The following is a 17,787-nucleotide window of genomic DNA, read 5'->3' as shown; positions in this document are numbered from 1 at the left end:
CGAATATTTTTCACTGAGCATGGCTGGTAAAAAATTGTTGGAAACAATAATAAAAAAACATGATATAACTTACAATGGATTTGGAAGCGGGCGCCGTAAAAGGCGCATACATGTCGGTAATCATGTTTGGCACGTTACACTAGCACATCGCGAGACAGCGCCGGCGCGCGTCAGATATCCGCGCCGTAGTTTCGAGGAGCTTGGCACGCGTCGCGTCGCTCAGTGCGGCCGGGCAGTGCGCGCTGCGTGGGCGTGGGCGTGGGCGGGGGCAGGCGCGGCGGATAGGTGGGCGGTACCAGTCCCACTCGCTCCCTCCCAGCCGCGCCCCGCAAGGTCACAAGGCGGGCGTATCGATCGCACGCGCTCGACTCCATTTTATTCCGGCTCCCCCGATTTGCATAAACTTTTTTCTTGTTCCAAATTGCCGCTTACTCAACTCACTTAGACTTTGCTCAGCTCTCGGATACCGTTACGGCATGATGCCACTTTATAGCTTCATATTTGAATATGGAATGTGACTGTCCTATTTCCTTTTCTTCTTACAGATCATTCCAGTCATTTTTTTTTTTGTAACGGAAAGTCACTGTTTAATTTGGTGGTAGGTACGTAAAATCTTGTAAGCAATTTATTCGATATCAGAAGTAAAAAGATAAGTTCAAAGAAGACTTTTTCCCATTATTTTTAACGAAGATAACTCAAAAATTGTTTCTATCATATTATAGTTGGGGCTCGCCATATCGAATTTGGTAGGACTAAATTATTTATGTATTTTTCTTTGGCGTATTATTGTTATATTTAGACACATTTTAGCTTGACAAAAATGTTTAATATTTTCTTAATGGTTATTTGACAGGTACAGATCACGTCGACCCCTAGTATAATGCTATCATTAGATACAAGAGCCCAACGTGCAGATACATATCAGATGATATACCACAGCACTGTATATCAACAGCTTAGCAAAAAGGTATTAACTAAATTAAAAACATTTAATTGTACTTAGTCCCCTAATATTTATATTTGTTGCCAGTAAGTTAAAAGACATTTTTACACACATACGGAAAGAATAAAAAGGAAATGGGGTACGTTAATAGCGAGTTTAGTTTAATACATTAATATAAAACGAATATAAATATAAATATATAAAGCTTATTCAAAGTGGTCTCCAATGGCTGCAAATTCTACGTCATCTTTTAAAATTCGCGACATGATTTTAGGTGCTATCTTCATCTCCCTTGATAAAACTGTTGCTTTCGGACATTGATTTCGGAATTCTTCGATTTCTTTTCCTTACTGTTTCGACCGTCTTATTCGTACAAACACTACGTTGACGGCCAGACCAGTTTCAGAGCTTTTATCATTCTTTCATTTCTTCAGAACTTTTCTGTGATAATTTTCTGTACCGGAAATTTAGTTAAGTTAATATAGTATAATAGTTTTTTAGTAAAGTATAGTATAATAGTTTAAATTTCGATCGCGGAAAGTCGTGACGTTGAACAGAGAAATGAATGTGAACATATCTTTCCGTAATATTGAAATCCATTGCGATATTTCATCTCATTATTAATGAATTTTAATAGTAATTTATTCAAATTATTATGATTCTACGATTACTTTTGTTAATCAAAAATTTCCATCGTTATGTACTTCTTTTATTTAAAAAAAATACAATAACGTCTCTTCTGTCATTCAAAAACTATAGAACAGTGTCATTGCACGATACAATATACCATAAAAGATATATTGATGACAAAAAAAGATATATTCTAACAGTACACTGTTTTAAAATTGACGTACGTTTGATACTTTTGACTTTAAAATTGAATTAATAATTTCTTTACTTATGATTATTTGTTGCCGATTAAATAAATTTTATATTGGCCAGTTAAAAAAAAATTCGAAAACAGAACTCATTATTAATCCTTTCACATACGTACATAACATTATTCTGTCACTTATTTTCACATTGGCGGTAACTTAAAAATTGTATTTAACTGTCATTCTGAATTTACCATTTTGGCATTACTGCTTGTGTAATTTTAAAACTGGCCAGTTTAAAAATAGAATTAAAAATATTTTAAAAACCACAAATCGTTCGACGAGAGCTACAAAAATTTAAGTCATTTTAGTTTTGACATGTGAAATTTTCCAAGTGAGCCTACTGCCTCACATAATATTATTACAGCATCGATGCATAGATTATGAAGGAAACTACTTTGAAAGAATCATTTCTAAGTTGATACTTAATTTGTTGTTAAAATCTATATATTGGTAAAAACTTTTTATTTTCGAATTGTTAAATGAAATGTCGCTACTATACTTTGAGGGAACCCACTGGGGACCTGGTTTATCTTTATTCATTTGGGGGTTTGTGCGAATTCTGTGGAATTCTAGGGGGTCTATGTGTAGTAGTCCTGTGTAGTCTACGTGTAGTAGAAAGTCCTGCAGCTTAAATGATGTTACTTATGATATCAACGTTATGCTCTGTTAGACCCGTTAAAAGCGATTAAATAAAGAGTTTATTAAAAATAGCATTTGGCATAGTAATGTGTGAATTATTCATTTCGGGTTTAGCGTATCTACGCTTTGTTCCTTAAGATTACGATCCGAATTGCAATCGACATTTCGCTTTATGGATACATGGCCGCAGTAAAACTTCTCGGTATTAACTGACCGTGCAAGCGTTTAATGTTACTGCGACCGTTGCTTGGGTTAGCGCTTTAATTTAACGATCATAGCATTAATAGCTCACGCTTTAAAGAAGATGCTCTACTTTAAAACATTTAAGAAATAAACGAGAAATAGATAAAATAGCATTTAAGAATTTTATGTTCTGTAACATTATGTACATTCTTAATTTAGTTTGGTGATTCAAGATCGCTAAGCACTATTAGATATCGCGGATTCGATTCCATATAAATTATACAAAATAATATAACAGTACAACATAAACGGTGTTATGATAAATCATATGGATAGGATAATTTAGGATCTAAAATTTGTAGCATCTTATCATAGACAAATTAATCACTTTGACATAAGGACTGGAAAGAATTCGACGGTAACGTCAAAATAAAAATAAATTGCAATAAAATAAATAAATATGTATATACATATATATGTCGGCAAGTACAGCTTAATGATAATGATGATTTTATCAGGTCATCAGAAGGCGCTGGAATCCGGGCATTTCCAACTGGTTTTATTGAAAATCTGTGTGAGGCCTATGCCCAGCCATGGACGTGGTACAACTGAAATTGTGATGACGGTGAAGTTTACTACAGTAATATATTTACTGACAGATAACCTTTTTTTTCTTAAGGTTCAGGAATAGAAACCACGAACAGATATGCCCGGCGCAGAATACCTACAAATGCGGTATACATACGACGTGCTAAGGTCGACACAGAGAAGCAAGCCACTTCAAGCCGGTTCTCCTGAAAATTATACGAAAGGTCTATGTCCAGCAGAGAACGTCTTACGACTGAAATTATTTTCGTCGTATATAAATATTTGTGTATAAGTAAATATATGTCTGAATAAATGTTTAATATTCTAAACTATCTCGTATAACGTACTTGATGACTAACATCTTATCTTTCTTTTATTTTTTAACGATTGTTGCCTGAAAGAAATTAATTTTAATACGACCGCCCATAGTACTCTTTTTATAATTATTATAATACTATGTGTTTGTTTCTGGAAGATATACCTTAAAGAGTACTAAATAAACATTAATAATTAAAATCCCATATAAATCAATTTAAACATTTTCAAGGGTACTAGAGTAAATCAAGAAAGTCATGTGGAATAAACATTGACGAAACACAACTTTAGCGCTGTAACAAAAAACGGTAGAATAATTCTGATTATTACTACAAATAATGTCAAATACTTCTGACCAACGCTTGCAGCTGTCAAAACCTACCAAATTATCTCATGTGAATGTAGACAATTGTTCGAACGTAGAACAAGGTGTTAAAGATAATGAAGTATGATACCCCAAAAAGGGTCTAATACACAACCAAATAATTCGTAATTGAACTTAAAAACACCATAAAGGTATAAAAAATCGCGCGAAAAAAATATGAAAGCGCCCTTCCGCACCCTACGGGTTCCGGCATCGCGACCGCTAAACATTTCTAAGAGAAACGTCGTCGCTTTAAGAATAGCTTAAGCGGCTAATAGTTTTATGACACGCATGTCACGGATAGAAAAGATGGAACATCATTCAATAATGCGCCTTATTATGTAGAGTTCAAGGTATACATTTACATGAGATGCTGGAAATGACAGTCGCAGGGTTGAGTCGAACGAGGGTGCCATCAGGTTTGATGTAGTAAAATTGTAGCGAGGTGAGAGTAGGGGAGCAGAGGGTTGGGCGTGGTCGGGATAACGAAATAAAACGCTCGGGGCTCATATGCGACCGTGCGAATTCGGCTTAACGCAATAAACATTTTAATTTTGGAACGAATCTCACGCAGAGATGTAAAATTACGACGGGAGAGGGCGGCGTTCGCGAGTGAAATCAAGTTATACGATATTTCGTGTGGCAGCAAATATCAACAGAACAGTAATTATATCTCTATGAAAATGTTTTTTAATATCATTTCTAACTAGCATTTCACTCTCCTAATGAAACTTAAAATAAACACAATATTAAAGATACATTACGTTACAAAAAACTAGTATATGTCTTCAGTTATTCAAGCAATACCATATAAATTAAATTACCTTTGCTCGGAAAGTCCTAAATAAAAATTTTTGACCATCAAAACAAAAACACCTACAATAAATCGTCGTCGTCGTTCCTGCCCATCGATGCCCACTGCAAGATGTAAGCATCGCCCAAAGTTATCGATAGTGGATATACCATAATAGCCACCCTTGGCAAGCGGGATGGCAATCACAGTGTGGTATTATGGTACGCTACTGCTCATCCTCTGGAAATTTATTTGTGATCAGTGACAATCCTATATAAATAATGCGCAAAGTATATTATATAAGAATCGAACCCACGATCTACGATCGCAAGTCTTAGTCCTCTACCGCTGGGTTACCAGTGCTCATGTAAGTAATTTTATTTTAAAATAAGAAAATAAATAATCTATAACTAATTGTCCTGCACGTATATAAGATGGTTAAGAGGTCCGGGTCACCCTGGATATAATGGTTATTAAACTAAATGGCTAAAGTTAAAAAACGACTGATAGCTTATGTAAATAATAATAATGCGCACCGCTATATCTTCTTCTTTTTAGCCGATGGACGCTCACTGCAAGGCATAGGTCTATTACAAAGATCGCCTCGATGACCGGTCTTTCATATATAGTTCATCATTTTAACCGTAGAACGTACTCTGATAGATATAGCCCTCCTATAGTTTTCCAATGAGACCAAAAGCACTGTAACCGACACTATATTTGACGTAAAGTTAGTCACACTCGGACAATAATTATGTCAAAATATATAGATATAGCAATATGACATGTAAAATTTTTAGTTACTCGTGTACTTAAAATGTTTATTAGTGATAATACACGAGGTAAGTTCTCGAACATGTCAAAATTAACTCAAGAACTTCGCTTCAATTGACTCAACTAACGCTAACTCAACTCCTGAACCTCCAAACAGGTAAAGTCGTTATCTCCGCAGCGCACTATTAGATCAGTTTGACCGGCGACGACACACGAGCGCCGGAAATAGGCGGAAGTGAACGACGCCGGGCCATATCACATGCACCGTTATATCTTTAGCTTCAAAGTGCTAAACACACCGGTTTAAACCTGTTATTCCATAAACCTTTAGTTTTTATTTTTGAATTTAAAGCACTTAGGTTGCTTATTATTTTCTCTCGATAATCGAGAACAATCGCTGTATATACAAAATCGATACTATTGCGTAATTTATATTAAAAATATATTTATGTAAAAATTATAAAATTTTATATAGTCCAAAATCTAAATAGCCAAATATGTTGTTTTAAACATTGACTTGATTTCCAAAAGATATACATACATTTTTTCAAGGAAAACAAAATCTGTATTTTAAGATTGCGAACATAATTACGTAAAATTTACAGTCTAATATTTTTTATTTAATGTTTAATTTATTAAAGTGATTATTATATTGTATTCTCGGTAATTAGTCGCTTATCACCGTGTTTTCTTTTTTACTTAATAACACGTTGTTTTTCTGAATGGATACTTCAAGTGGTAAATGTGATCACAGCTTTCTATTATGATTTAATAAGTTTACATTTACGGCTAAGGTGAGGAATACCGATGTGTAGCTATTTTCTTAACTCGAATACATTATAACTATGTCCAGTAAATCACTATCACACAGTTTATGATAATTTTATAAAGGAACGTGATGAACAAGACTTTTACATGGTGGTATGCGAGAAGACCTGCCCATAAAGACGATATGCTATCCAGGTATTTGAAACACAAAACCCCAAGCATTCCTGGGTCACACAATCGCATTTGTCACCTTGTAACGTCATGGTAAATTTAAACATTAAAAATTTACTAGCTATGGTGCCTTTTCTGTAAGAACATTAATATATGCCATCTGCTATGCGCTATATCCTATCTGCTATATGCTACTTCCTATATCTGCTTAATGCTATGGAAAGAAACATAGACTGCGGTAAGGAATTTCAAAAATTACAATCGTAATTATTTATTAGGTTATATGAGACCTTTGAACCTAATTATTAAAGTTAATGTTTTAAATTTCAATTCAATGAAAAATCTTAAAAAAATGTTTCGACTAAAACACAACGAAATACAAATATAGCAGATATATATAAGGTTGCACCCTCTTGTCGCCACTCTTGATATTTTCCGAGATCACTTCAAAGACCCCAAAAGCTACTTGTCCATAACAACCGGCAGTAAAACGCTCTTGAAATATCCGCAATGAATTTACGTTGAATTTATTTGAAACGCTAAACTAAAAGGCAATTCTTATAGTTAGTTAAATATTTCTAAATATTTGTGTATTAAACTAAACATATTACATATGTCTTTTATTTTATTTGCATTATTTATACTTGTTTACGTATTTAGAAAAATGAATAAGCTATTCTATTACGGTATCGTACAACTTCAATTAACTAATTCATATCTGTTCCCCCTTAAGAAATATTTTTAACGAAATACTTAGCGCAATTGATTTCCAAACTGTATTGTACTGTATATGATTTGTGCCGTAGTATGTTTTTAACAAGTTTTCATATGATCAACTTTTTAAAATCATTGCATGACAATTAAAAAAGATACAGTCGCCTGCGAAATTGTTACGAATATATAATACTAACTAACATCTTTCTACTAAATCAACTTTACGTAAGAGAACTTCTTGGCACAGTATACAAAAAAAAAACTATAGATGTGATAATGTACCAAAAGACATAAAGCAAATGTATTCCTAGTCGTGAATATTATTGTACCTGTATGAATTACATTATGTATTTTAAGTAATATAAGATAACTTTGTGAATCGCCAAATACTTTAATTTTATGATATTTATACTTATAATTAAAAATAGAATATTAACAGAACTTATCAAAAATGTAATTAATAATTATAATTTTTAGTAATAAATAAATATTATATTTCTTAGAAATTTAGAATACGAAAACATATAATACATATGGTAATTGACACATAGTTGCTTATCGTAGTAATAAGGGCTTTTATTTTAATTTAGATCTCTAATAATCATCTCGTCAGCCCCCATAGACCCCCATTGACCCCCTAAGACTCCCATAGACCCCCACTGCAAAGCATAGGGCTCCACTAAAGATCGCCGCGATGACCTATATTAGGATGCCTGCATCCAGCGACATCTCGCGACCTTAACTTAAGGGGTGTGGATTTTAACATGCAATATATGAGCTAGAATTTAATCAGCATTATAATTTACTAAATTTACATAATAGATCTATATTATAAAAGAGAAGAAAGATTTATTAAAAATGCAAAAAGTATGTATGTTTATACTTTCTTTTTGCATTGTTTTTTTTAATTTGAATTGAAAGTTAGACGGTAAGACTACATAATAAAATCAATTTCAAAGTCTTCAATATTAAATCAGTTTGAAAGTACATATTGTAATATTTACAATAGCATCGTATACAACATAATCCGACCTCACACAGTCTAGTGGCGCCCTACGGCGTCGCTCGTGCCTACTGCGTTCAATATGTATTGTGCAAACTATTCTAAACATTACCTCATATCCATTGTGCACGTTTCAACTCTATGTACACGTTTAATATCATCTATACAACAATATATTAATATCATATCGACTTTAAATTAATATCGCTAAGTATTTATGATTTTAAATATCTTTTTTATTAATAGTTATTTTTAGGTTATAAGTAAAAGTTATGCTAAATTATGCTATCAAAGAAAATCTTAACAAAGAATTAATAATCCTATAATAGCTACGAATTGCATTAAACATTTATTGTAGGTAATCTATGTTTAGAAAATTAATATTTATGTCTCTTAGTCACACCAATTTAAGAATGACTTTACCGATTTAATTTTTTTAAGAATATATCTCATACTCTGCAGAATATTAATATGAATTAAAATGTTGTAGTCCCGTGCCATGTTGCAGTCAAATAGAAAAATAGCTATTATATTTAAAATTCGTTCCAGAATTATCAATTTTTTTCTTAATTTAATGTCATAAAAATAAACAACGATCGCCTACAAATATATTTCTTTCGCATACTGCATGACTTTACTTTTCTTTGATATTTTCATTTGATTATAAACAAAAAAAAAATTACAATAGGATCGTGTTAGATTAGTAATAAGAATAGCCACGCACGCCCTTTTAGATTTTGATGGACGAGGAATAAATAACAAGTAAGGGAATGTCTTTTAATTTACTCCATGATTTTTAAAGAAGAGAAGGATTGTTTGTACAAGTTGGATAGAAAATAAGAAATAAAATATCTTATTGGTGATTAGCACATTTAACGATTTATATTTATTAAAAAAAAAGTCAAAATGTGGAACAAATTAAGTTTATCGTTGAGTTTGGAGTAGTGAACCGCAATGAACGCGTGAATGATCAAAGCACGCTTATGCATAAAGCTACGTAGGTCGTCGGCGATTGCTCTCGGGACGGTGTCCGTGGGTGGACGCCACGTGAACGATCTCGCAATCGCACCGAAACCGTGTCGAATGCATTACCCGCGCCTCTCATAGCCGCACAATAGCCATTTTACAGTGCCCGTCGATACGACGACAAATCAAAATAAATTACCGATTTCGACATTGGACATTCGTTCCGATATAATTTCCTCACTTCGTGATAGAGGATCGCATTGGATTGCATCAAGACTTCACCTGCATGAATAGCCAAGCGTTAAGAAATCCTTGTGACAAAGATTACTCTATTGTATCGGCTCTTATACAGATTTACTATTTATTGCAGTTATAATCCCACATCTAAACGACGGAATTGAACTCAAAAAATGTCCGCTCAAATAAAATTAACAGTGATGTCGGCTCTTAATTGCTACAAGGATAAAAGTCGGAAAAACTTGTTATTTTAAATATTTAACTGATGATGCTACTAATGAAATTACGTGTACGTATAAAAATTACCAACTTTCTAATATTAAAGACACCATTAAAAAATATTTAAAAATCGAATGCATGAAACATAATTCTAATTCATTTTTATTTTTTTTTGTTCCAGTAATAATATTCGACTATCTTATAAAATACGTAATTAGACAGCTTTATTAAAAAAAGAACTTTCTACTATTCCAAATACATTAATTTAAAAAATATATGATAAGTTTGACATTAGTAAGTATTAAAATAAAACAGTGTGACATTTAGTACTTACTAAAATCTTCATATCCTTGTGGTCCGCAGATACGGAGTCGATACTAACCTGAAACAAAATCTCATGTTAATATTTGAAATTATTCTTATAATATGTAAGTAATATATGATTGGTATTATGTTCATGAACATTTACGAATTCGTATTCATTTAATAAATTAAATTTGAGGAGATCTACAGACGAACAAAAGCGACGATGAGCTATTAAAATAGCAATAGGTGGTTCAAATAGCCTGCAGATCTGATGGTCGCAAAAGACTTAAGGTTTTGGAGTAGAGACCACGGATCGAAAACTGGAAGGACGTCAACACAAGGTGTAGAGACGACCTTGTTAAATCATTAAAAGACGAAGATTCAGGCCACTTCTAACTGATCTTTTTGATAATGGCTCGGACTATTGTGACAGACGATGTCCATTGCTGTACATTATATAACTCAAATTGTGATAATGAAGAAGTATATTTTTGCAATAATACAATCATTGACAGTACATCTGTTATTTCAGGCGTAAATACGTATAACCCCCGTTGAAAAGTTTGCAGCGTTGAGTTTTTAAATTTGGAATCTTTTTACCGAATTCATTGTAATTATAAATAGTTAAATTATAATTGATCGGCTCAGTAAAATCTACGATATTCTATTTACTGTTTATATTTAACATAATATAGATTACGGACCATACCTGCGTATTTTACCGATGGGCTTATCAAGGAATTGAAGATACTCCTATCCAGGTACTGTATTTAGAAGGCATTTGTCTACGAACCAATGTTCAAAGGCCGTATATTTTTAGACAATATTTTACACAACATTTTTTGCACTATCCAAAATGGTATTATATACTTAATATTATGTAAATTTCTCGTCTGTAGTTCATCCATATATTTGCTTTTAGTATATATTTCTCACGTACACATTTATAACTCAATTTCGTTGACGTAGCTACACCAGGCTAGAGCTCAGACGGGAGGGGAAGTGCGGGGACCAGGCCTCGCTATTACGGGGTCCATAATTACAGGGCTGGAGCCGCGGCGCCGAAACCGGCCGGCTCCGAACGAATCTCCCGCCATAATTAAAAACGCTCCAAATTAAATTCGCTCGTGTGTACGCCGCTCCGGCTTATGATATTAACTTTTTAGGGACTTTCTAATTAGTTTTCGTTTTTGTTTTCATTCATCGGATGAATAGGCAAATGTTAGATGATGTGATTACAATTATATACCTATCTAGGTGATGAACATAAACATGGTGTTGTGCATTGCTATTAGGATCATCGCAGGTGCAACTGATGACAGGTGAGGCCGAAAGGTTTTTGAGTGGTGACCACGAACTGGTAAACGCGGCGTGGTGATGACGTAGTCAAGGTTGCGGATGTTGACAGATGCGAGCAACGCAAGACCGGTCATTGTGGCAATTTTTAAGTGAGACCCATGTCTTGTAGTAGGCGTATTTTGGCTAAAATGAAGATATTTAGAAGCACGTGTGGCTTCACCAATGTTTTAATTGTAAGCACTATATAATCGATTAAGACTTTTAGAAGTAATTTTCTTTTTTTATTACGTATCGATGAATCATGAAAACGCACGCAACGCAACACAGGAACAGAAAACTGCCGCGGCGTCGAAATTCCTAACAAGCTTATTGGTTTATTGAGGAAAAACATAAAATGTTTTCTCGGAATTCGCACTTTTAGCAATAGTAATCAGTATAAAGCGACGTTCAGATTCATTGAACTGTTTACAGTTTTATGCGACGCCATCTCAACATAATTGAGTCATAATCTCAATTGTACTTCTTGTGTGCTATAGACAATAGATCGACTTTTTAAGATAATGTTCCGTTGAGATCTAACGCCAAACAGGAAGTAAGCTGATGGAACCAGGAGTGAATTAAATTACTAGGACTATGACGGCCTATTTTATACCTTAAGGTAATGAAAGATAGCGCGTAGGATATTTCTGTTCAAATTATGTATAGCGTCGTGTTATTAAGGACATATTATTTACAATCAATCGAACGCTCAACGCCATTTTTTCTATACTTTGCAGTATAATATTGAACTACATTTCGCTACACTCTAAGAAACGTAGATATATAAACAATTGCGATACTTTATTATTAGAGATTGAGCTTAGTTGTGATAAGTTATGTAAATTTATGATATTCTATAGAGGATTTAATGTTATGTATGAATGTGTATGACACGAATTTTATATTATTAAATATAATTAGGATTAAAATTGTACAGAATTGCATTTCTGATTAATTCATACTTATAAATAAACTATAGAAAAAGATTTAATAATTAAAAATAACTAAAGGCGAATCTTTAATAATTTAATAGTGTATATGTTAAAAAAATAAACATTGTAAATTCTAAGATACACTATCCTCGGTTTTTCTTTACGATAGGATTGAGGAGATTCATAGACGAATGAAGCCATTCGGATTGGCAAGTTAAAGTCGTAGTCGGTAGGCTATACAACCTGCAGAACAAATTGCGACTAGAACCTTGAGGTTCTGGACTGGTTGAGGCTACAGATGGGCACCATGTCGGACTTCTTCACCAGAAATATGCGTAAGCCGTGTTAGTCTTTTTTAAACCTGTCCTATTGGAAATGTACAGGAGTGGCCTATCTCCAGCAGTGGACTATAGCTGAAAAGATGATGAAGCATATTATTAGTAAATATTATGTAGTTGAAATGGGTGAACAACATGTGTTAATAGGCTGAGTACATTATGTAACACTTAATAATAGTTCTAATAAATCGTAATTACGCTTTAGTGTAACGCATCTTGGTCGCTAGCCGCCGCAGTTTAAAAGGATTGTATTTAATTACGATGACTCGCTTCTCGTGACCAAAAAAAAAGTGTTTTAAGTCTACATTATAATAATTATACATTCGGTCAATAACTACCACTACTTACTGTTTACGATTTGTATCAGTAAAACAAACTAACGTATCTATAAAAAGTTATATTGTCTATGCAGAATTCATCAATTATATAAATTATATTCCAAAACTAATATTTTTTTCAGTGCTATTTATTTACAATTGCTCTTTTCGTTGTTTTATTCATATCACAGATAACATAATTTCGTTTGTAATATTTCTTCTGAACCATTTTTCAAAATTGTAATAATAGACAATATCTTTTCTAATATAACCTTTATAGAGTATAATTAATAACAATTATACTAATTTTTTAAACATTAGTGAGACCGAAAATTAATGTCGTTTCTGCGCATGTCAAAAATTGATTTTCATTTGGTAGCTCAATAAATACTTGGAAGACGTTGTACACTAGATGGCACAAGTTTGTAATAACGAAAGTGAATATTTTGTTGATTAGAAATAAAAACTTGTTAAAATGGAGTCGTGTGAAAGTAACTCAAGAAAACGACATTATTTTTTGGATCCCTTAAAATAAAGAATTTATGAATATTGCATAATGTACCATAACATACAGTTATTAAAATTCTTAAAGAAATTGTTGAGTTTTAGTCCGGCAGTCTTATTTTTAGTATTTAATAATTTTCAGATTATTTTAAGCTCGAACTCAATATAAAAGTAATTAAATAATAGCTTATTGCGTTTAAGGGAACATTACGATAATTTTATTAAACATAAAATTTATGTTTAACGGTTTTTACAACCATATATCAACGACGTTCGTTGATAAAAGTAATAGATTTCTACGAATATTATGTTAAATAATTATCAAAAATATGTAATAAATATAAAAAAGGCGTCCTATAAACAAAAAGTTCCTTTTAAATAACATTTCGATACTGACAGTGGTTTTGAGAAAAGCGAAGCCTTTGTAACACAATACAACGTGCATGACGTTTATGCGCCTGTATTTCAGAACAAAGGTTCAACCTCAATCGAATGTAGGCTAATCGGGAAATAAGCATTATCTAACCTATAACTTTTTACGCAAAATGTCTAGCAGGAAACATCTAGTACCAATTAAAGTCATGCTTATTAACAAGAACTATTATTATAAGAATAATTTTATTTAAAAATAAGTTTTGCATTAAATTATTCCACCAATTAGTTATTTATTTCCATAAAACAAGAATTACAAATTAATTTATTCACTGTACAGAACCCATTGAGATAACCACGGACAGATAAGATAAATATCTCCTCGTGGTACGGATTAACTTATGTTTGGCACCCTCTACTAACCGACCCATAACATGGTAAAGGTTGCGAACAGTCGCATGGGCAGTGCAAGACCGGTTATCATAGTGATCTATCAGCTGACGTGATTATGGGTACCGGAAGTATTTCAACATCTATCAGCAAAGATAACAGCATACAATATACAAATGAAAATATTAATGTTCAAGTGTAACGTAGTCCGTCCACAAAATGGACAGGCTACCTAGTTAAGGTCGTCGGGAGATGATGAATGCAGCCCGCTTTTAATTTGAAATCTTGGAAATCTATGTGAGACGTCTATGTCCAACATTGGACGTCCTATGGCTGGAATGATAATGATGATTACTCGTATTGGTAATATTCATTTCATATTTTCTTTAGGTGCTATAATTTCGTTAATCTCACCCTTTGATTTAAAGTTGTCACCCTCGTACCATATACGATATTACTTTTAACGTCTTCATAATATTTTCTTCATCTACGCCTCCACATAACTTTAACTAGACACTAACTTTTGTAATTTGTGTCTTGAAAGTCGTGTCTTAAAATAAACGACGAAATCAATGTGTTTAACATGAGAATAGTTTCAATTTCATATATAATTCAATCATTGCGTTTATTGATTACAGTCTGCCACTGAGCAAAATAACGACAAAGCTTTGTGAGGAACGCCGACAAAAGAATAAAGGAAACTCGACCGTGGAGTGGTGTGACTGGGACCCCGGGAGGTGTTTGTACTCCGTAATCACACGTAATCATACCAATTAAATATTTTTATTCCCATTCTACCTTTGTTAGACGGAGGTGAGCTTTGTTTGCTTATTTTTGTCGAGTGCCTTTTGTGCGTTTGTTAACGTCGCGAAGAAAGGTGAAGGTTCGTAGTTTAATAAAATACGAGATCCCTAATTTATTAACTATACAATAGAATTCCAATAATTCGTTAACAAAAATTATAATAAGCCAGATAAATTTTGCTGCAAACGGTTGTAGGGGAATATTGTTATATGAATATTGTTATAGACTAATATTAACGCTACATCTTATTGTCATTTACAGATTTTGCGAACTTCAGGTGACAGAATACGAAAGTCGCTTATCCTAAACCACGTTTACGTAACTTATCTCGATAATTACCTCGGGAACTATGGTTCGTTAGCCATTATATCACAATATTACCAGATAGAGCACCAAGCTCTTGGATAGCTTAGGCAAGCATTCCATGGAATGACATTTTGATATTGCCTTCATGAGGAGACTTCGGCTATTCCCTTCGGAAAACGTTAGTAATGAAAGAAGAGGCGGAAGAAACTCAAACTCTCTCTTACAATACGTTCTTAACGATATGCCTTCATAAACTTAAGTATGCGCAAGAGAATAAATAACATAAAAAAGTTTAAAAAAATGATACAATTATTTATACTTGCAACATTTTTTTTCTCTTAAGTCACCGCTTTCATAAATGAATTATTTAAAATATTAGTGGCAAATTATTTCAGCTGTATCACTACCGTTAAATTTAAATTACTGCTTATTATATGACTAGTATATTGAGAAACATTCTATTACGACTTGATGAACGAACGAATGAATGAACTATTAACATTAGTTAATTTTTAAAGAACTCTGTTTATAATTTGTATAATATTTAGTGTTACCAGTGCTGCACAATGTTCCTTATTATCTATACTTATATTTGTATTCTTAATATTAAGATAATTTTCTTAACTGTTATAATGTCTATTATTTGAGAATGTTTTAGTTACTAAAAATTTATTTAAATTGTACATAAGTATATATTATATCTGTGATATTACCTGTAATAGGAAATTTCTAAATAATTATTCACTCAATTTTTTAAATACTATGATTATCACTAATATATACTAATAAACGAACAGTAAATACAACAATAGTAAACGATCGCGATTAGTTTTAATTTAATTTTATAAATAATATACAAAATAGCTATTTTATTGTAGTTATTACTAATTTTGCCCGAACGAATAAGTATGTTTAATTTGTAGCAGAAAAATCATTTTCTTGCGCTTATTTTTCTTATTAAAAAACGAGTAAAGGAGTTAGATTTAACCTATATGACGTAATATACATGGAGAGATCTCTTACAAGAAGTGTGATTTTTACTAGAAAATCAGTTTGAGTTATTGAGCAAATAAATGAATACATAAAAGAACGAGTAAAGAAGGAGTGGGTACCTCGTTGAAGTAGTTATTGTTGGCATTATGGGGCGCGGGGTGCGTGCCCCCGTGTTGCTGGTAGTAGGCGCAGTTCATTGCGGCCCATCAGATTCCAATACGAAACAGGGCCTCACTGTACCTCCACTAGTTCACACGCGACAATATTTTCAATTAATTGTAAAATTCAACGGAGCAATTATCTCGTAACGAATCGATGCGGCGAACGAATCTCGCCTACTAATTGCAGGGTTTGGGGTCTCGCGAGCCGCAGCCGCCGTCTCGCTCGCGCGCCGACTGTCTCTTTTGGTTTGCCGCGTGTTTGTTTACTCGGGGCGGCGCAACCGGAGGGCGGCTGGTTAGGGCGGAACCTTTATCGCACACGCAAAACTAATATGACTCGATAACGCACTTATTACAATAGTAATCAAAACGCCTGAATTTCACCACATTTTTTAGATAACAAAATGCATTAGACAGTAGGACAAATATTAATTTTATTAGATAATTAAGTCGGTTAATAGACATCCACTGCAAAGCTTAGGCCTCTCTTGGGAATCGCTTCGATGATGAATTGTACATGGCCTGCATCCAGCGACTTCCTGAGACTTTACGTCTTCGCATTATAATTTATTGGTAACATAACATAGCGTACAGAGCAGATGGCTGTTAGAATTCAAAGGTTCTAAAAGGGAGACAACTGACCGGTATGCACAACTCAAAAAGTCCGCTCATAAGGCGGACAGACAACCTTGTTAAGGTCATCAGAAGAGACAGGCTGCAGGCCGCACCCTACCAGTACTGTTTGAAATCTATGGGTAAAGCCTATATTCATCAGTGGACGTCAAACAGCTTCAATGATGATAACAATACCTCGTGCTGGCAATATTCAGTTCATCTTTGCCCTCGGTACTAACGCCTGTCTTGTTAATATCACCGGTTAAACCATTTTATTATTCAAGTAGCACAAATATCTTTAGATGTCTTTATCAATTTTTTTCATAACTTCACTTGATTTTAAGCAAACACAAACGTTTGAAATTATTGGTCTGGCTTTCCTAATTAGTAACAAGATTTTTTTGTATAAAACTATCCAAAGTTTGCACTTAATCCATGATAAAGAGTCGTTTAACTCTAAAAATACGTTGTGGGTACAAGAAATTATCTTTTATATGCTTAATTAACAAAGACTTTAGTAAAAAGATGTTACATTCTATAATTATCAATTCTATCAGCAAAGAAAAAGTACTTTTCATAAAAGTTATTAAAAATGAATAACTTATATGTATATGTATATATAACGATAGAAGTTTACGGAAGCGTCCGTCGAAGCGAAGAGCTTCCAGTCCTGTAAAATTGTAGTATAGGGCAGCGAAGCCCAGGGTCCGTAGGGAGCCCACGAATTTCGTTACTTTAAAAAAGACTAGCTACGCTTTCGGCGCTCTGTCTCGAACATCTTCTGCCAATGCCTTTTGGGCAGAAATGTACAAACTTTTCATTTTTATATCAAGAAATTACAAAATCATAATAAAAT

At 33.3% G+C, this 17,787-nt stretch overlaps 1 protein-coding gene across 2 annotated transcripts in view; it reads right to left on the bottom strand.

Moving 5' to 3' along the window:
- Positions 1-16,476, bottom strand: part of Sp1 (transcription factor Sp8) — a 48,481-nt gene extending 32,005 nt beyond the window's left edge. Inside the window, exons 1-2 of one of the 2 annotated variants that reach the window (XM_068773693.1) lie at positions 16,275-16,476; positions 9,890-9,937 (exon numbers count right to left, since the gene is read on the bottom strand). In XM_068773693.1, the coding sequence (XP_068629794.1) occupies positions 9,890-9,937; positions 16,275-16,352 (126 nt within the window). In that variant the 5' untranslated portion in view covers positions 16,353-16,476. Of the gene's footprint in view, positions 1-73; positions 192-9,889; positions 9,938-16,274 lie in introns of those variants that run through there. The other variant, XM_068773692.1, reaches the window with a different exon arrangement.
- Between the last annotated feature and the right edge of the window lie 1,311 nt (positions 16,477-17,787).

This window comes from Battus philenor, unplaced genomic scaffold, assembly GCF_028537555.1.
Source record: "Battus philenor isolate CCGP_79_NKW_IND1 unplaced genomic scaffold, ilBatPhil1.0.hap1 SCAF_6, whole genome shotgun sequence".
Taxonomy (NCBI): Eukaryota; Metazoa; Arthropoda; class Insecta; order Lepidoptera; family Papilionidae; genus Battus; species Battus philenor.
This window is presented reverse-complemented; position numbering and strand designations above follow the sequence as displayed.